The sequence below is a fragment of the Vanellus vanellus genome, assembly GCF_965231255.1.
Source record: "Vanellus vanellus genome assembly, chromosome: 1".
Classification (NCBI taxonomy): Eukaryota; Metazoa; Chordata; class Aves; order Charadriiformes; family Charadriidae; genus Vanellus; species Vanellus vanellus.
Window position 1 is genome coordinate 144,193,082 of NC_138905.1, and position 21,719 is coordinate 144,214,800.

Genomic DNA, 21,719 nt, shown 5'->3' on the forward strand with positions numbered 1-21,719 from the left:
TGAACGATTTCTCAGTTTTTATGAAAAGAAAAAGGTTTCAGGAAGATCACATATTGATCTTCTCGGATAGACTGAAGTTAAAGGTACTCCCTCTTGAAAATTATGATCACAGTTAGCTCGTACCTTTTCCTAAAAATCATCTTCATTTGCAATTATTTGTCTAAAAAAACAAAGCTACATTTTTATAGACACTGAGATTTCATCAATGTATGGATGTTTATTTTTCAAACTGTTATTTTTAACAAAACTCGCTGTCATTGTTGAGAAGTTTGTTGGCTTGCTCATCTTTTGACCAAAGAGAAGCTAAATTTACAGCTTACCAGAACATTTACAATTTGCAATTTAAGGAATCTTTAAAATATTCCATTCAAGGCATGAATCGTGATTAATTTCTGCATACAATGTACAAAACATAATACAAAAGCAAATAAAGTAGAGTAGTAAAGCAAAATAGAAGTGCAAAACTTGCATTCCAAAAAGTACACAAATGAAATCTGAAATTTTGTAGCAAAAGTGACGTCATCCTCCTGGGCTGGTGATTCTTTCCCCAGGCTGACAGGAAGCAGAGATGACCTAGCATTTTTCCGAATTAGTCATAACCCTTCATGTCAACAAGCTAAAAGATAAAAATACACCTTATACCCTCCGAGTATTGCGACTATAGACGAGACTGTAAGGATCTCTTAAAATTCAGGAAATATATTAATAAATTTGTAATTCTTATATATAATTTTTATATATATACACTTTACAATTACTCATTTTTGTACATACAAAAAATTATTTCTCATTATTATTGAACCTACTCCACAGAGAAACCTAGTAGGCAGAAACTACCTATGCCACACAGAAACCAGTATTCCCACGTTTTCCACATTTAATAAAAAAGGAGATGCAAAGTGCCACCTGTGTGACTCGATGTGCCCATCAGCTTTCCAGACGCTGCCCTGCCTACCGGAGCACAGCCAACGGCGTGAAACCGGGCCAGAAGAAGGGGTGGGGGTGGGGGGTGGAATAAATAAATAAATACATAATCCGTGTCTCCTTCCCAATTTTGACACGAGCGTTTCCCGGGGACTCGGCTCACGCGCCAGTTCCCCCCCCCCGTCTTTCGGCGGAACCGCCGACAGCCTCTCGGCGGCCGCCGCAGGAGCTACACAGAGAGCTCCGCCGCCGCAGCCCGGCGCGGCCCCCCGCCCACCCCCCCCCCTCCCCAACCGGCCACCTCGCGGTTTCGCAGGCCCGGGCGGGGAACGCGGAGGGGCCGCGGCGGTACCCAAACACCGGCGTGACAACAGGGAGTAAACCAACGCGGGGGAAACCCGTGAAACGCGCGGATTGGGGAGGGGGGCGGGGGAGGAGCGGACACGGGCGAAGCCTGCAGCAGGCAGAGTTCCTCCAACACGCGTGGGCAACGACGGACTCTTCCCAGAACTGTCGCTGCGAAAGCAGGTGGGCCACGCAGCCGGCCCCATCAATCGTTTTTAACTTTTCGTGGGGGAGCGGACGGGACCTCCCCACCGTCCCCCAGTGGCCGCAGCACCCCCCCCTCTTCCCCCTCATCCAGCAGCAGAGCCGCGCTGCCTCTCAGGCGGGACACGGGGAAGGACGAGCAAAGGGCACCGGCGTTACCAGACACCCCCGGGCTGTGCCCGCGGTGGCGGGGCGGGAAGGGGAAACCACGACGACGGCGAGCTCCGCGCTCCCCCCTCACCCTCTCCCCGCCCCGCCAGTTCTCTGCGGGACCGTGCCGCAGCGGCAGCCAGGCAAACCCCGCCCCTCCGCCCCGCCTGTGGCGCGGCGCGGCACAGCACAGCGCGGCTCGGCTCGGCCCGCCCGGGCTCACCCTCGCCATTGTCTGTCTGCGCGGCGGTCCCTGCTGCGAGTGGCGGGCGGGCGGGCGCGGCGCTTGGCCGCGATGCTGAAGGGCTCCGCGACCCTTCAGAGGCGGCAGCGGGAACGGGCTCCAGCCCCGCGGAGCAGCCACCCCTCCTGCTGAAGACTGAAACTTTGCGTCCCCGCCGATCCCTCTCCTCCTCCTCCTCCTTCCCCTCGCCGGCCCGGCTCGCCCTTCTCCATGCGCTGAGCCGGCGGCTCCATGGACGCCTTCAGCGCCGCCAAGGCCAAAATGGGGGCGAAGAGCGGCGGCGAGGCGGCGGCGGCGGCAGTGGCGGCAGCAGCAGCAGGGCTAGCCGCGCCTCAGCTCGCCGCGCCGGCCCCCAGCCCCGTCGGTCCCGGCTCCCCCGCCGCTCCCGAGCCCGCCGCCTACAAGCTGGAGGACCTGGAGACCCTGGCCACCGTGGGTGAGTGCGGGAAGGGGCGAGGCGGCGGGACCGGGTAGGAACAAAGGAGCTGCCCAGGTGCCTGCCTGCGGCCGTGCCCGGCGGGAGGAGGGCGGGCAGCGCCTAGCGCTGCCCGCCCTCCTCCCGCTGTGCCCGGCCCCCGGAGATACCCCAACGGGCGGCTACCCCCTTCCCTTCCCGGGCGCCCTCCTTTTTTTGCCCCCTCCCCCCCTCCAGTTCCTCCGCTCCTTTCTTTCCTCCGGAGCCGCGGCCGCTGGGCGTTGTGGGCCCGTTCTGAGGCGCGGGGCGGGGGTCGGTTGGACCGTCGGCCGTTGAACGGCCGGCAGGTGCCGTTGGGGGCGATCCCACCCCCCTTTTCCCCGACACAGACACCCGTGTCATCGTCTCTGGCTGCGGGATCGTGGTTTTTATCTGCAGCTTGAACGAGCCCGTAAGCGGGTTTGGCCTGTGTGAGACGGGGACCGCCGCTGCGGAAGCCGACAAGACCCGTTGGTGCCGAACCTGCGTTATCTGGTTTAACTTCATCTGCCTGCACCGTGATACAAAAAAATTCATGATTTAAATGTAGTTGCCGGGCCAGTGGAGAGATCAAACAGGGTAACTGAATATAGCCAAGTATATTTCAAAACCCTAACGCGCTGTTGCCTTTAGTGTTGATGCAAAAGGTGCTTTGCGTGTGTAGCATTTTGGTAGAAGGCAGGGGTGCATCTCCCATCCATACGCTTACTAAAAGCTGCCTGTAATCAGCAGCATTGCAGAGTAAGTGCATTTATTTAGTAAATGGGCGTTTCAGACATCAGTGTTCATATCCACCGTATCTGTCAGTGCCTTGTGTTTGAATGTGTGTACGTGTAGTTACATACATTTTTGCACCTGGTTTGCGGGCTTGTATGTTCAACTATATGGAAGTTTTAATCTTTTCTTCTTTATAGGACTGTGAAATCATTTTGGATAGTTTTATTCCAGTAAATGCTGTAAATCTTAATGTCCCCTAAGCTCTCTTCAGCCAAAAAAGTGTGATGTAAACCCTTTCTTAGTGAGGTTGTTGGTTTTAACAGATCTTTAAAAATGAAGTTGGAAAAGCCTGAGAATATTGTCATCAGTGAGGGCTCTGTTATCATCTCTTGAAGTGCGTTGTTTCTTGAGATGTTTTTTCCCATTTGAAATGTGAACCGGCATTTTATTGAGAAATTAATTGAGATTATTAAGAGACTGCTTGAAAGGTTTGTGATGCTTTTTTTTTTTTTTTTTCCCCAGAAGTTGTTGATCTTGTTTGTTACATCATGACTTGTTTGTTACATCATGACTAGCTGCTGTGGATACAATTGTCATCACAGAGGATTATGACTTCAAGTGAAGTCTGCAAAAAACCAGTAATTTTTAAAGAAGGCATAATAGTTGTGGAGATGTTCCTCAGGCAAATAAAGAAATGTGGAAATAATCTTGTCAATTTTAAACAGCATATCTTTTCAGAACATTCTTTAAGGTGCTCATTGGAGGTTAATGAAGAGGAAAGTTGTCATTCCACAAGGTATAAAGGGAGACTTAAAAAAAGTGAGCCTGCTTGCTATGAAGACACAGAGAAGGGAATAAAATATAAAAGGAGCAGATAGCTGCCTATCAGGGCACTGACAGAATACTTAAAGAACAGTCTCCCTACCTTCTCTGTCTTCCTCAGTTTCTTCTTTTTTTTTTCTTTTCTTCTTTTCTCAAATAGCTCTGTCTGAGAAGATGACCGTTCTTTGCATCTCTTGTGAACCATGACATTGGTGGTTTTGTAGGGAGAAGGAAGACAAAATGCAAAACTTGAAGAGTATAAAAACATGCACCGATAAATGCATAAGGCCGTACTTTATCAAAGAAGCTGAGCTGGCTTACTGTAGGTTGGTTTTTAAATGAATTTATGACATGCCTATGTGCCTCAATAGAAGGCTGTGAGGAGTGAGGGGATCTAGCTCTTGACCAGGAAGCAATACAGCAGCCTCAAAGTGATACTGAAACTGAACACATTTATACCTGCCTCTGAGTGTCAGAGTTTATAAAAGATGCATTGCCCTGCTAATGTCTCTGTAGTGCATCTGAGATCTGAACCAGTAACTTTGCGTGAGGTTGGGCTGCTCTGTACACGACTCCCAACATGCTACGTTGCATTCCTCAGTTAAATGGGCTGCAAGTTAAATCAGTGCAGAATACTAACGAATAATATGTGGATGTGCAGTTTAGTTTGAAAAACTCATTTTTGCTTGGCTTAAACCTTTTTTAATTTAGTTAGTTAAGTACAGTTAAGGTTTATATCCCATGTACTGAGAGAATATATCTACAATTTTCTTTTAACAGTGGTTTAAGTCAATATTGCCCTATCCTCTGTTTTGATCTTCCTGCACAAATAGATGAGACTAACGTATGTCATTAGTTTCAACACGGCAATTTAGAGTCATCTACAGTTTGATTGCTGTGGTAAGAATAGCCATTTTCTTTCTGCTGATGTTCTCAGAAGCTACGTTCTCTATCTGAGATATTTGGAGATGTTTGTGGAGGGGAGGGGGATACCCAGAAGTTACAAGACAGGAAGTTCTGGTGTCTTCTCTACTAGAATCGTTGTTGCTTATAGATATACCCAGACTTAGAAACAGTATGGCCTTGGAAACTATCAATTTGAGAAAGTGGCAAAATAGGGAACTGAGCTCCATGCTCTTACAGATGTTCATGAATAATATTTAAGGTGACAAAATGGCATTGGTGCCTGTGAGATTGTAGTCATCCCTGGCTTTAGACGCCTTCTCTTGGAGGATGGAATAAAGTTCCTGTAAAAACAGTACTAAAAAAAAAAAAGGAAGCAGTACCTGGTTTGAATATAATAGCTACTGTTTTAAATATCCTTCATAGTCTAAGAGGATTAAAATCTCTGTCAACGTGACTACCATGATGCAGGCTGGATTGCACATGTTCTCTGTGATTTCTGTTGGATGCTGTGCCTGGTTTAGCAAAGAACTGACTGTGAGGGAAGAAGGACCAAAAGGGGAGAACAGTTTAGTGTAATGATTGGGTGGGCATTTATCCCCCCCCAAAGATCCCAGGACACGACCTTTGTTTTGTGTTTGTAGGCCCTTTGGTAAAAGGCATTGGGAGCAGAGACTAGAGTACAGGTATGCTTTTGGGAGAAGTATCCTAATATTTAGACGATAAAGTGAAGTTATGGGTTTGGGGAGGGCACAGGAGTGGGTTGCATACTGGTTTCTGGCACTAAGAGAGGTTGAACAGGAAGAATATATCTTTGAGGGTACTTCCTGAGAGTTTGAAGAGGTGGCATTGAACCTTTGAGGTGTATGCGGTTTTTTTAACTAGTCTTCTTATATAAAAGTTGAGCACTCCTGCTCTGGAGTTATTGAAGGTGCCTGGTTGTCTGCTTCTGTTTTTGAATTAGTTTTCCTTTCAAAGGAGGTTGAAATGCAAGTGTTTGCTCAGCATGCTCAGAAACAGCTGCTCAGACCAGGCTGAAATACTCTGTGAATCTCAGTTGAATTTACATACTCAGCTGTGCCAAGACTGAGGTAGTTCTGTGCTGCACAGAAGCAAAAATGTATATGCTATGACCACCATGGTCATTGAACTTTAGCTGCTGAAAGTTCACGGCTCACTCATGCTTATCTGAACCCATTTCAAACTTTCTGTATGTCTGTTCGGTGGAAGAGAGACTGTGAACACTGGTGGCATAGTTTCTGAGCCATCCTTGGCTTTGATGAGCATTTAACAAGAGCAACCTTCCTTTTCCAGTAGCTAGAGTGGCTGCAGTCAGACACCTGACGTATATCCTGAAATGGAGATACTAAATTTTTAATTATGCCATAATGAAGAAGTGATTCAGGTAAACTAGAATAATAAGTACAAGAAAACCAGAAGATATTTCTTCACTTTTGGGTAGGTGAAGTTAGAAGAATAAATGTTATGTTCCTAAATGAAATGTATGGTAATAGGGAAGTGGGAAGGCAGAGAACTCTAGGAGGAGAAAGATGACAAACTTATTCTTGCCCTCTCTCCTGTGAGATCTGTTTCTTGCCCATTTCTCAAAGTGCAATGAATTCCATAGCATGCTTTATAAATGTAAATTGGGTTTTGTAAATCTATTCAATTGATTGAAATATTTTAATAGTAGTATTTTCTTGTGAAAAGTTTCTTTTAAACAACTGTTCCCATGAAGTGCTTTACACTTAACAAATGCAGAATAAAAAATTGGGCAAACCAGTATTTTAATTTTTATGAGCATGGGAAAATTTTAAGAAGTACATGGGAAAACTGAGGCGCAACACATTTTTAAATACTTAATTTCACTGTTTACACACACAAAATATGCTAGCCAAATATATTTCAAATGGCATGATATCAGCAGGACAGTAGGTACAGAGCTGTAGTCTAATGCTGTAGGCAGGAATCTGCTCCTGTGTATAGGACATTACAGTTGTATTTTCCCTGTGTATAGTCTAAGTAAAAAATTCTGCACCAGAATAGCTGAGTTCATCTTTACTAGCAAAGAACGGTAGTGGCTTTTTTTTTTTTTTTTTTTTTTTCTTTTAAGGGGCTCAAATTCGTTCTGTTTCTTACCAAGTGTTATTTTTGGTTTCACTACCAAGGTCCTCACCTATTTAAAATATTATATTCTGAGGGATGTGTGAGCATTTTTTTCCTGTTTTGTCACCTTTTCTTGATACTGAAATGATAAATAATAATCCATGATTTTACTTGGCAATGTCCTTAAATACCACAAGTTTTGAAAGAAAACATGGTCTGAATGTTGTGACTGTAATAGTGACCTGAATTCACCATTACATTTGTACATCTTTGAGACTTTAGTCATAAAGCTAAATGACTTGGATTTTGTTTTCACTCTCTGTCTGTGGAATGTCTCTCTTGCTTCATTTTTCCCTCCCACAAGATCATACTTGTCCCAAAATAAATCCTTAGTATTGTTATAGCTGATGTTCTAGAGAGAAAATGACCAGGTGTGACTCAGCTTTCTTCTCTTGCTTTTCCTGTTATCCACTGCTGAGGTGAATTTCAGTAGCATAATGTTTATTGTGGAGTAGGCAGCAACAGGTCCTTTCCCATAAGGTGGTTCTTGTCATTAGGCTGGAAAAAATACATTGAAATACATACTCTGTTTTGCCTTTCAGAAGGGTCGGAAAAGTGAGAGTATATGGAAGAAGTCTGAACATGTGAAACTGAAAGTTCACATTTCTGCTTTTCTGTCTACAGTGTTTAAAATCAGTGTTGAGGTAAATGGCTAGTATTTGCCTGTCACCTGTTTCTTTTGCCTTAATCTTATTTAGATATTTAACTGGTTGCAGAAAGAAATTCAGTATTCTTTCTCTGATGTTGTGAACTTGAGGGTATGTTATAGAATGGGCTTTGACACTCAAATATACTTCTTGAAGATGAATAATTTAGGTCCTATAAATAGCCCAGAGATGCCCAGAAGTGCTGTTGCAATGCAAATAATCAAATAATCTGAAACCCAACTACTGCTAGTATTTCAGAAATAAGAAGTATGCAAAGCTCCTCTCCCACAAAATCAAAAGCACCTAAGACCACGCCTTCCCCCTGCCAAGTTTCTGCTTAAATAAAACTAATGTTCCAGGTGAAGACACTGTTAAAATTTCTTCCATCGAGTGTTGTGTCAGCCCAAACTGAGAAAGGTAGAAAACTTGAAGAGAAATAGAGATTTGAATAATACTTTTTTTTTTTTTTCTTTTACCTTCTTCAAAGGGAGTGAATAAGAACTTAAATTACTGGTGGTTGACAGCATGTTGGCTCTTAGGGCTTGACTCACCTTTTCTATGTTTAGGTTCCTGAGTTTGCATGTCTGGACTGTTTGTAGTGGACAGGGAGAGAAGCCTTTTGGAGATGGATGTCTTGATATTTTGGCTTTTACGTCATGAAAACGTAGGGGGAAAAAAAAGTGCATTTAATCCTGGTTTGGTCCACTTTAAGGGTGATATGCCATAAACAAATATTCGAAGAAAGAAAAACTTGGTGGCGTTTATGTACTGCTTTTCTGTGTTATGAGAGGCTTAGACATGTATACAGCAACGAATAGTGAATTTTTGTGAAGTAAAAGATGAGAACTTTGTGTTTACCTTGCAAGGGCTTGTCTGGGCATAAACTGTTCTTAACCAAATTAGTTTAGGTTAAACAATACAATTCCCTTAGGTTGATACTTATCAGTGTAGAACATCTTCAGCATTAGCTTGTGCTACTCGGCAGCATCCTCCTATTTCTACACAGTTTTAGAGGAGTGTTAGTAGTTTCAAAGATGTTGGTAAGTAAAATTTTGCTGAGTACTGTGTGTTAGTGTGCACCTGGGATATTCAGGTGACAGGGAAAAGCAATTCTCAAAATTAGACTGTATTTCTCTTTTACCACAGGAAGACTATCTTTCAAATGAATGAACAAATAAATGTGTCCTTTTTTTTTAAAAGGGGGAAGGTATACAATACCAGATTTTTTTAACCACTGTTTACACTTCAGGTTAGAGCAGTGGTTTAGTTTTTATTTGAAATACGTATTGCTTTATTGTTATTATTCTTTTTAAATACTGAAGGTGGATCAGAGATTTTCCCTTAGTACAGCCTCCTCTTTACTACAGAGACAGTAAATTTAGAGTGCTAAGGAAATTCACCTGGGAGACAGGTAACTTGTGAAAGTAGTTAACAAAACACATTATATTTGGAAAGTCTCATTAGTGTATTTCTGTGGATAATGGTAATCTTGCTTTGTTAATTTTGGTAGAAGAAATTTTCAAATTGTTGCCCTTTGTGTTATGTTTACCATTTTATTTTGGGTAAATAATATATTTCAAGGGTATTGAAATAATTTCAATTTTGATGGGTAAGGCTGTAAGTTGTCAAATTAGACTTCTTTCTTGAGGGATTTCAGGGGGTGGTTGAAAAGATGTTACCTCTGAAGCAGTGAGCAATGTTTCTTTTCTTCTAAACGTTTAGGGTGACAGGGTGTAAAAATAGATACAGTGTTTCTGTGAGCAGTTTTGCCGTGAACCCATTGATGATCAAAAAAAACCCAAAACCAAACCTGAGAATAATACAGTTTTATCACTTTGGAAAGCTTCTTTGAACTTGAAAAAAAAAATCTTGTTCTACTCTGAAGAGCATTCTGAGAATATTAAAATAGCAATCTCGTTATGAGGATTAACTTAAGCTTTTTTTTTTTTCCATGGTTTAAGGGACACAGTATTATTGAACTCTAAATTTTGTGTTTTTACAATGCATTTTAAGCAACTTAACTGTTCTATGTAAATACCTAAGCTCTTTCACTGAATGGACAAAGATGTCTGGAGAAGGGAAAATAGTGTTGAAACTGTAAGTCCTAGCATACTAGAAGTACTCAGAATGTGCTCTTTGGGGCATACCTACATTGCAGAATATACAATTACAATTCTCCTTTTTAGACATACCTAAACCAGATTTAAACTATTTTCATTCCATTTCAATACAACTGCTAGTTGTATTGCTAAAGTGCTTGTGCTTTTGGGGTAGTAAAATAAGCTTGGCTGAACTGCTCTGTAATGCTCGTGCTGAAGGATTTTTATTAATATTTCTACCTGTTTTAAAGTAGTTTGAGGATATTTGCATTGCAGAGTTGCTTTTTTAACTGTCTGAATGCTCAGATTTTCTTTTGGTGTATTCTGACAGCAGCCCTATCTGGTCTTAAATTGTGGTGATCTGTGGCATTTGTTCATGAAAACTTTCCACTCGGCTGCCCTCTTCTGTCCTCTTTTTTCACTCCTGTCACAGCTTGGAGCAGTTGATAGCTGGTCTATTAATTGATTGACAGTAACTTTTGTGTAAATGTGTTGTCATTTTTCTCCAGGGAATCAATTGGTTTGCTTTGATACGCTTCACTTCAGACAAATTGCTAGTGTGTGTATTTATTTATTTATTTATAACTGAAACACATTAAAATTAATGAAGAAAGCATTGTTTCCATGTGACTAAACTGCACAGTATCCCATATTCTTGTATAATACTGATGGCGATGGAATGTTAGACTTGTCTGTTAGGTTGATCTGGTCAGTGGAACCATTCTCGAAGTCTTGCTTTGACCTTCAACTTTCTTAGTCTATTGAGAGAGTTTGAATATCACCTACAGCTTTCTCTATTGGATTCTAAATCATATATATGTATATATATTTAAATTTGTATAAACTTATAAAAACGTAAGCTACAATTCTACAGCTTGCTGTAGGAAGAGTGAAAATATGGCAGAACCTTCTGCTCATTTTCTGTCAGCATATATAGGACTTCTTAATTTGCTATCTATTACACTTAGCAGTTCTTTGTTTCTACATACTATTCGTACAGTATCTACAGCATGTAGCATGTTTTTTTTTTTTTTAAACTAGGATATTTTTTTACTTCCTTAAAGAATTGATTCTGAGCTAACTTTTCATGAAAGGTTACTTACATTATATTTGATTATTTGATTCTACCATGCAATTCGCAAGAATTCAGGTGTAATGATTTGTATTTTGTATTTATTGGAGTACTTGGGATAGGCAACTCAAGGCAAAAGAGCTATATAATACAAGTTATTATTAGCAGTTGTAACCTGTAAACCTGTAACCTTAAACACACATTTATTTTTTCTTGTATACACTTGGCATTGTCTTACACATACTTTTAAAAAGCACTAAACCTGTCAACGCAATACAGTATTTTGCCTGGAAAAAGCAACTATGTAATCTCTTACATTGTCTAATACAAGAGGAAAGCATGTGGAGCTGCCCAGGTATGGGTGGGTGTGTTTGTGGGTTTTTTACATGGTCCTTGCATAGGAGGTAATGGTTTGTTACCAAAAATCATATAAAGTGACTGTTTAGGGTGCCCACTATGCAGTATTTGAATGTTGGTATGGTTCTAAATTAAAATATAGCTTTTTACACAGCATTTGTGGCATTTGCTTGAGTGGTGTTCACTTTGTATTGCGGAATGTGAGGACTCTGAGCAACCTGAAATATTTATGGTAATGACACTGGCATTATTGTTGAAGGTGCAGGGGTCTATCTGGATTAAAGCAAAATGTATAGTCAGTACTGCTTTTTATGCCTCTCTGGTAATGCTCTAGTCAGTAAATTAAATGTTCCGGAATTATTTAGGTAGATGTTAAGAGAGCTATTCCTCCATAGACTACAAAAACAGGCTAAACTGGGTGTAAGATTTTTACTTTGCTGATCTACTAATTAGGATGTAATAGTTGTATGGGTGGCAAATATAAAAAATAAGAGGCTGAGAGCTGACTGTGTTTATGTAAAACTTCTGGGTGCTTTAATAGCAGACTCCTCTAGCCGCTTGCCCCAAAACTGATGAAAGACTTCTAGCCTCAGACCTCTTCCCCCCAGCTTCTTATTGGCTTTTTACAGCCCCTCGGGTACAGGAGATGATAGCCTGTACAGTTTTAATTTGCATGGCTGCCAAAAATAACTTCAGAGTATGCATTGTAAAATTTTAGTTTGTTTTCAGGAAGATTAGTGGGTAACTCCTTGTCTGTCCCTGGAGAACGAACAATAAGGACAGCTGCTGGTCAGTCTGTTTCTAAACTGGGATTCCTGTCCCCTCTTTCATCAAGATGTTTCAGGTTGCATGTCAGTCTGCTGAATTTGTGCTCTGAGGCCACTAAAGTCTCCCTGACTTTGGTGACTTTCAAAGGCCTATGAAGACTTCTGCAGCATGTCTTTATTTAACCCACCCAGTCGTCACACTCAGAAGTGGTGGATATAGAAGTTATATTGAATCAACAACATTGTTTTTCTTCCTTTTTTAGTGACTGACATAGTTTAATCCGCTTAAAATAAATTCACGTTAGCAACCATATATGTAGAAATTGCTCATTCATTAATATCTTTGGAAATAATGTAATTTGTGATATAATAAACTTAAAAATATTTCTAAAAGTTTCCCAGTATTGCAACTTTATTCAAGTTATTTTGTATAAAAGCTTTCTGCATCTCTTCTAGTAATTTCACAGTGAGTAGCAGTGATTCCTTGGATCCATTAGTGGAAAATTTTCCTTGATTAAAGTTGGTTTTGTTACGTTTTTTCTGCTAGAAAAGGCAGCTGCGAAGAAGCTGTGAGAAAGACACTGTGTCCTACAAGACAGAATCGTTAGAAGGAAAAGTAACTGGGAAGAGATTTGGAAATCTGAAAAAAAGAGCTAACACCACAGTTAATGAAAAACATTTTAAAACACATGGAAATATATTTCTTCTGGAGAAAAAAAAGGTGTTTTTTTAAGTTAATTTTTTAAATTTCAGTTTTATATGTTTCATCCTTCCTCAGTTGAAAAGTAGAAGCAAATTGGGTCACATCCATTCCTGATGCAGTAAAGCCTACAAAAGCTATCCCTTTTAAGTGTTTAATGAAATAAACTGTATCCTTTGTTCTAAATGTCTTAAGTGAAGAGAGTTTCTAGAATTATCTCAACTCTTTATCTTCAAGACTTGACTTATTGTAAGCCAAAAGATTTATTTTGGTGGCGATGGAGATGATTTTTTGCTGCCTTTGTTGTTAGGTAGGCTTAAATTTTTCAATGCTCCTGCTGCATTGTAGGAATTGTAACCACAGCTGTCAGTTGTGGGTTAGGCAGAGTACAGCCTTGTTGGCTTGATTTGGGATAGTTCTGGGAAAACAATGCTCTGGAAATCTGTGATAGGACAATTTGAGTAGGTCATGTGCATTTTGTGTAATAGCAGTATTTGACGTTGAAATCTAAAGGATATTTTGGAATAATGCCTTTTCCTCCCCACCTCTCACCCTCCCACTCCCCCAACCCCCCCGAAAAAAAAAAACGTAACACAATTTAATTTTTGTGAGCAGAAGATGTGCCTAGGGTGTAATTCCATAAATATTCAACCTGACTGGACATCAGAGGCAGATGAAGAAACAGAATCTCAAAATGCCATTTAGCAAGGATTTTAAATATCTTTTTAACATGAAATATGTATGAATTGTACTATACTACAGGTGATGTTACTCTCAGTGAATTATCTGTTGAGAAGAGCTTGCAATACATGCTAATAGTAAATAGAGAAGCAACATTGTGAAATGGGAAACGTGGAAGACAACTGGCTTTGGGACTAATTAGCCAGTCCCTCAGCAATATTTATTTTTTTTCTGGTAGGTCTGCAGGTAAACCCATCTAACTTAAAACTAAAGCAGGAGTTGGTTGCATAGCTATTGATTTCATAGCTTAGAGTATGCTTGTTTCATGTTGCTTTTAAGAGTTTCATAGGAGTGTACCTTGGTGATAAAAGCCTGTGATATAAATAAGTTTGTCTTTGAATCTTGGTCTGAAATGTTTAATTGCAAGTGAAATGCTTTGACACTATGTATTTGGAGATGACGGTTCACACCTCTGTGTTAATTTTAGATATTCTTTGTGAAGTTTTCTGACTTTTTTGCATGGTTGCTATTTGTATTTTAATAAAGAGGGTTCCTAGTGAAATGGGTACTACCAAACTGGATGAATAGTCAGAGAAAGCTGGCAGGCAGTAAGGCAGGTGAATGCATAGGTGAGGTTGTACCTTTGGTTCAGAATGTTGGAATTCCTACTTAAAAAATTACGTTGGAAAAAGAGTAGAATAAGGGGACTTAATGCTCATTTGAGACACTCTTTGATTTTGTTTAGGTAGGTTTGTGCTTCCCCCATATTGTTTCTTTTCAGAGCAAAACAGGTACAACAGAGTGAAGTCTGGCTAGGAGCACAATTGGGTATTCTAAATGATTGTATGTGAAGAAACAAATGTTACTAGTGCTTGATTTGGTAGGTATATCTGAACTTGTGGTTGTTGCTTGTTAATACTGAGTATGCCATGTCAGCAACTTTATGTGGAAATAAGCCAGCTATGGATTCACTGGTATCCTAAAGTTGGGCGTTCTTTCATGAAATATTGCCAGTTTATCTCTTGTAATAAAATGTGTTGATAAACCTCTCTCTAATCTTCACATGTTTTGGCATTTAAAATATCTGCAGGAGGAAGAAATTCTCCTGCTGGCAGTTGGATGTCACAGCTATGGAGAGATTCAGAATTCCAGATATTCCCAGACTAGTTGTGATTTTTGGCCTAATTTGCTTTCATTTTTGATAGAGATGTTAGGAGCTGCATTGTTTGAGAACAAACACAACTTTGTTGCTTGGCCTCCTTTGGTTCCCTGAAATATGATTCTTGAAATAAAATTGAACAATGATTGTAGTAATGGGGGGGGGGAAAAAACAACAACAACCCAACCTAGAAATGCTAGGACACTTGGGGGAGGGGGAGCGTGGAAAGAAGGAAAAAAATCCATACTGTTTGATCACTTTGCTTTAGAGATCCTTCCATAGCACAGTTGGTTTAGTTTTATAAGCCAGACAAATCCTTTTATTTTGGTGCAAACTATTGAATAATTTACCATAAAGTACAGACATCTCTAAAGAGTTTTGCATGTCATGCACAGACCTCATTTTAAAGACTGAGGAACTCGGTAAACTTGACTTGACTAAAAAGGGCAGTACAGTGGAAACAGGTGCTTAGGGACTCTCTGAACATTGATGGTACTTAACTTGTATGCTGCCAAATCCTATTAACAGTAACATTTAATTTTTATGTCAAGAAGGAAGACATTTATATTGGTCATTGGCACAGCTTTCTTCTGGTACCCCCTGAGGAGGTAGATTTTGGATAGTGCAATGCTAGTTTCCTCTTCCATCAGTGATGTAGGAGGACCTCTTGTATATGAAAGAATAATTTCATCAGTCTCTGTCCTGTCTTCTGAGACTATTACTTGTTCCTAGGAAACGTGCAAGCATCTGAAACAAACTGCAGTGCACTTAATAGAACAGTAAATATCTAATATGCCTAATTTTTTCTTGCTTGGCATATTTCATCTCTCTTCAGGGCAGAAGTATACCATTTATCTCTGCTGCTGAAAACTTAACGTGCTTCAGTTTCTGTTAAAACTGTTAAGGGATGATAAACTAATAACCATCAGATACCAGTAACTTTCAGTTACAACTGATTTGGGTTATATATGAATCAGTGACCCAGCCCAGATAGATTGGTTTTGTGTTCATTTCTGATATTTATATCTGGCCCTGCCTTCTAATTTTAGTATGTTTGTGCTTATGCACTATTTCTTTAAGAGTAAGTCCTGAATTATAAATTATGTTGAAATGCTTATTCTTTAAAATGAATAATTTAAAATATATTTCTGTTGAAAGGAGTGTTATGTCAACTATAGTAGCGAGTGAACCTCTTAGTAAGCAATGAAGCTACGATTTTGGAGAAAGAGTCTGCAAGGGCATGTGAAGTACTCTTGGCATGTGAACTACACCTCATGAATTCAATTAGCTGTAATTTAATCTATTTTATCAAGGTGGAGTTGGATTTGCTATTCATTGCTTTCCTTTCTGCAGACTGTGATCTTGTTTTTAAATATATCAGACTACGTTCAGATAACTAATTCTGAGACTATATGGGATGAGAGAGTGGGAGAGTAGAAGTGAGAAGCAACTACGGCAGTAAACAATGAAATAAATTAACCTGTGGTTGGGTAAACGGGTGCATGTGTATATATATATTACATACCATATATCTACATGTAAGGGTATATGTTGCTAAAAAATTTGATGTATGATGAAGACATATATAGGATAGCAGAGTGAAATAACTGAAAATCTAAAAGAAAATAGAGATTCTTCTGAAAAAAAGAGCTTGGTTTTGTTTTCAAGATTTGAGTGTTAATGACTAAGTGCTTTCAATGACTGGAAAGTGAGAACACCGGTGGTGTAGAAAGGGCTCTGTATGGCTGACTATCTCACAACTGCAACTGTTATATGATGGGCTGAAAATTGTGTTTTATTAGTAACGTCTATCTAGTAGTCTTCACTGTTATTACAACTATATAATATACTTGTTACTCTGACCGTACAGAGCATTATGAGTTCAGATCTGAGAAGTAACTTCTCATGGCCTGCAGAACAGAGCAGTTTATAAATCTTTAATGCTGACAGTTAGTTTCCTAGCAGTATTCTAAATACACCCGATGTTAAAGTTGTCTAGAGTAGAGGTTTGTGAGGAGTGTAACCGGCTAAGCTAGTCATGGACTGATCTGTTTTAGATCTCAAGGTTCTGATCTACTGATGCTTTTGACTGTCACAGATAATGGAGAGGGGTTTTTTTTTGTTTGTTTTTTTATTTTGTTTTCTTTTTAAAGCTTTGTTTTCCATTTAAGGCATTCTTTACATTAGCCAGTCCTGTTAGGATGGAGAGCTGTTCATGTGTATTGACTCAGTGTATTGTCCAAGCAGTTGTCCTGAAATGCAGTTTTTAACATCTCAATTGACTTTTCTTGTGTACAAACAGTAAGTGATTTGCCACTGTACTACTTTCAACTTAGTGGCCATCAGGTTAGTGGGTGAATCCAGTGAATTGTTAGGCTGAGACTGCAATTTGAGGTGTCTTGAACACTGGGTCATTAGTAAGGATGAGATTTTTGTCAGCCCAAATCCATACATGCAAAGAGTTATGTGATCTTTTCTTCCAAATGCGTTTGAAAACTGAACTAAATTTGTTTGACAGTGTTTGAAGTGCTCTCAGATTTTATGGCAAATTTTCAGGTTTTATGGAAAGATTTGTGTAGTATACCTGCTCAGGTATGTGTCTACTGTTTTCCTTCCGGATTTATGAGGATTTTTGTCTGTGGTATTGCTCAAATTCTACAATATGAAGATGAGGAGGATGAGGTGACTTTTTTTTATTTTAATGGAGCTAGTCTTTGGATTGACAGTATTTAAGAAAGGCTTACTCAAACAATTTAGAAATCATAAATTTGAACACAGTTGCTATCAGAATTTATATTTGAGATATGTATTTTGAAAGATTATATTCAATTTAAAGAAGGATATATGGGACTTAGTATTCTGCAATACAGGTTTTGATTTTCTTAGATTTAAGCCTTCTCACAGTACACATACTGTTTTATGTTGGGTAAGTTGGTCATTCTATAAAACTGGCTATCAAGTAGCTGTCTGAAATTACTTAGTTGCATTTTGATATAAATATTGCAAGAAGTAATGAGCTTAGCTCTTCTCCAGTGCTTATATTAGCTTGGAAATAAGGAGTGAATACTCTTGGTAAGCATAGATCAAGGTAAGCGAAGTTGTGCTCAACTGTCCAAAGCAAGCATCCTTTCGAGAATCTTAAAAGCCTTTGCCTATGTGTGATTGAAGCATATGTACTGTAGGATATTTTCCTTCCCTATGTCATTGGTGTTTAATTTTGAACCTTATCCTTCTTTTTGTTCTTCATGTGACTCTATAAAGAGTTCTGTTTCATATTGTGACTCATGAGTAATTTCAAATCTTATAAATGCTTTATTATACACATATATTTAGTCTTTAAATATTTTTGTTCAGGAGCAGCTAATAGTCATTGCAAATGAGATTTTTTTTCCATAACCTTGTATGTCAATCTTGCTTTTGCATGGGGAAAAATTTATTGTTAGGGAATACACGGATATCTTTGCCTGTTTGTGACATACTGCATCTTCCCACCTATGTTTTCAGACATATGAAATTAGCAAACTGTATCTAATGCAAATGGTGTTAAAATAAATATTGTACCTTAGGTGATTTTATGCTTAAAAAAAAAAAAAAAAATTGTACAGAAAGTGTCTTGCACAAAAATGACATCTGGTAAGGATAGACATAAGTCTATCCTTACTGTTGCAAAGTTAATCATATTGTTATGATATATGCCATAGCCTCTGAAACTTACTTTAGTATTGACTGTAGTGACCCATTCACCTCTTGATTTCCGTTTTCTTTTACAATTTGTTTCTTGAGAGTCACTTTAAAAATCAAGGATTTTTATGAAAGGAATTTACTTGTGGGTTGTTTGGGTATACTCTCATAAATTCTCCAGTATTCTCATCCTGGTTCATCTTTGTCCATTTAAATGTAAATGATGTACAACCTTCTATTTAAAGTCTTATTTGTTGGCTTGGATGGATTTCTTGGGTATGATATTTAGAGGTGTAATATTGAAGAGAGACTGGATCCCCGTTTAGAGATGGGAGGGAAAGAAAAGAGTGTGTATGAAACTAACATGGGCAGTTGGCTTCTAACTATGGAAACTTGGTAGAGTGGCTTTTCTTTCCTATTAAGAAGCTGCAAAGTAAAAATAGAAAAAAAACTTAAGTATCTATTCTGTGTTTCAGTTGCATAGTAGGCTGAAGTTCGAAAACATCAGAATTTTAATTGAGTTTAGACTTATTTTTCTGCATTATAGAGGAAAAAAACTGTAGTGGTCCGCACAATCCTGAAGAGCATGAACAATTTAAAGACCACAGTGAAAATTCTAAAGTCCTTTTCTGCTAGAGTATTTAAGTGTTTACATGAGACATAACTGTTAAATTAACATTGGCATATCTTTAGTAACATTATGTATTAATACAAAGAATATTTTTAGTATTTACTTCTATCAGTAATGTAATTCCTGGGCATTATAGAGATTTTCTTCTGAAATGTTTAATTGATATTTGAGAATAAAATTTTGAGACTGGGAATTTGAAACTTAATATTTGTGTTAGTATATTTGTTCCAGTTCCATATCGGATATAACTTTATTTGGATATTCGAGACTTACTTCCTCTTTCTCGCATAGTAGCTCTTTGTGTGGAGGTTATTATTATGTCCCTTCTAGTGCCAAATAACAGTGATTTCATCACCTTACCTTGGACAATGTTACGCTATTTTTTGTATGGTATAGTATGAGAGATTTTGGAAAGGTAATGAACACATGAAGTAATTTCTAGATACATTATGCATCTTACTCTGTAGTCTCTCAGGAATATCAGTTGATACTGCCTTATGAATGTAAACAAAGCCTTCCCTTTAAGGAATACTTTGTTCTACTCATGAATTCTCAGTGTATTTAACCCTTAATCAAAAAGAAATCCATTTGCAGTGCTTGTTCCAGATTGAAACAGTGTTTTAGGAGAAGATTCTTACTGGCTTGTAGCTTGATTTTGTTTTGTAGAACTTAAAGTTGTGGAAGATAGAATGCAGTGCCTCAGTGGTAATAATCTTCTGTTGTTGAAAGAAGAAAGAACTCCAGTTTGTCATTTTTCAAAAATATCAGTCTTAAGGTTTGAAGGTAGAATGTGAAGAACAAACTTTCTGATGTTTCGAGGTCTTTAACTGCTACTCAGTCAAAGGGCTTTGACTTCAATGTGAATGTCCAGAGGTGTGTGGGTTTTTTTTTTTTTTCTTTTGTTATCCCAAGTTAGCTCTACGTCAGTGAAATTTTAAAAATGAAAGTAAAAAGTCAGAGTGAAAAAAGCATAAACTTTATAAAAACTGGAAGAGTAGGTATTGGTTGCCACTGAACTTTAATTTCACTGCTAATTTGACAGAATTTCCTTTCTGAATATTAGCATATCTCAATTTCAACCTGGCCTTTCTAGCTAAATCTCAATTTTGATGTTATACATATGCGTAAATACATATGCAGGTGGGTTTCTAGGCTTGGGCCTTCTGTGCCTAATTCTGTAGTAACACACAAAATAGCAGGGAATAGGTAATCTTGAAGAGTTTTCTATTAGTTACCTATTTAGTTGTTTCCTAGAGAGAGAGAGAGAGCAGCCCTGAGGAGAAGGACCTGGGTGTGCTGATTGACGAGAAGCTCAACATGAGCCAGCAACATGCGATCGCAGCCCAGAAGGCCAACCGTATCCTGGGCTGCATCAGAAGCATGGCCAGCAGGTCAAAGGAGGTGATTCTGCCCCTCTACTCCACTCTCGTGACACCCTACCTGGAGTACTGCATTCAGCTCTGGAGACCCCAACATAAGAAGGACACGGACTTGCTGGAGTGTGTCTGGAGGAGAGCCATGAGGATGATCTGAGGACTGGGGCACCTCTCCTATGAGGAGAAGCTGAAAGAGTTGGGGCTGTTCAGCCTGGAGAAGAGAAGGCTCTGGGGAGATCTTATTGCGGCCTTCCAGTACCTAAAGGGGGCCTACAGGAGAGCTGGGGAAGGACCTTTTACTAGGGCACGTAGCAATAGGACGAGGGGGAATGGCTTTAAACTGGAAGAGGACAGGTTCAGATTGAACATTAGGAAGAAGTTTTTCACTTTGAGGGTGGTAAGGCACTGGAACAGGTTGCCCAGAGAGGCTGTTGAGTTCCCATCCCTGAAGGTGTTTAAGGCGGGCTGGATGTGGCCTTGGGCAACCTGGTCTAGTGGGAGGTGTCCCTGCATATGGCAGGGGGGTTGGAACTTGATGATCTTCAAGGTCCTTTCCAATCTAAACCATTCTATGATTCCTGAAAAATATAAGAGAACTAAAACGTGCTCAGTGCATTTAAATAAAGTCAGTCTTTGATCTGTCTTCATCCAGGAGCTCTTCAACATAATTTACTCTTCACTCTCACACTTTAAAAACATTGTGGAAATACCACATTAAGTAGTGAATAGATAATCTGTTTCAAAAGTATTTAAAAATACAGGTTTTGGGCACTACATGCAATGTCCCCATCAATTTGTTTCTCCTTTGGCACTGCTTTAGGTGAAGATGGAAGTGAAATGTTATTGAAAGGAATGTATTATAAGAGGTACCTGTCCCTCAAAGGCTTCTGTCCAGCACTGGTGAAGGAGGAAATCGGTCAAGTACAAACAATGTGCCTTTTATTACATTCATTCAGCAATAATAAACCTTTGTACTTTAACAAGATTTTTTTGTTTGCTTTTTAAAAGGACACAGTCAAGGATATTAAGCATGATACTTTCTTTGCATTAATATGGGACCGACTTGCATCGAGTAGTACTTTTGGAGAAAACACAGGAAAAAATCTTCCAAAGCTGAGTTTCAGGACAAATAAAGATATGCTGATTGTGTAAAAATCCTAGCAGTGTGTAGAGACACATGTTTCTGGATTGAAAAGAAAAGTGGCTAATTGGGTGTTAGGTACTTACTAAGTACCCCTATTTAGCCTCCCATAGTTCAGAGGGGGCTGCTGTTAAAATTTCAGCTCATGCTGCTGCGTGTATCTCTGACCTTTATCACAGACTCCATGTAACTTTAACTTCTGTGGACCAAAGTGACTCTTTAAATCCTTCACAGATTATTGCATTCGTAAGTATTTGTTTCTTAGTCATCAAAATGTTATTTTTATTTATTTTTCTTGGATGAGAACATGAATTTTGGGCATAGCCGTGTTTTGTAGTAGTTTGGCTAGTCAACTTTCTTTTAAGGTTTTCTATTTTCTTTGGTATCAGCATATAAGATTTGTCCATAGAGTAGTTTCGCAGCAGCATATAGGACTTACTGTGTTCAACAGTAGCAACTGACAGAGCAAAAGCTACTGG

General features: G+C 39.3%; 1 protein-coding gene across 1 annotated transcript in view; it reads left to right on the forward strand.

Moving 5' to 3' along the window:
* Nucleotides 1-2,080: 2,080 nt before the first annotated feature.
* PRKX (protein kinase cAMP-dependent X-linked catalytic subunit) overlaps nt 2,081-21,719 on the forward strand; it is a gene marked incomplete at its 3' end in the record, with an annotated part of 55,244 nt that continues 35,605 nt past the window's right edge. Inside the window, exon 1 of the mRNA XM_082495034.1 lies at nt 2,081-2,303. Coding sequence (XP_082351160.1) covers nt 2,099-2,303 — 205 coding nt within the window. The 5' untranslated portion in view covers nt 2,081-2,098. The remainder of the gene's footprint in view (nt 2,304-21,719) is intronic.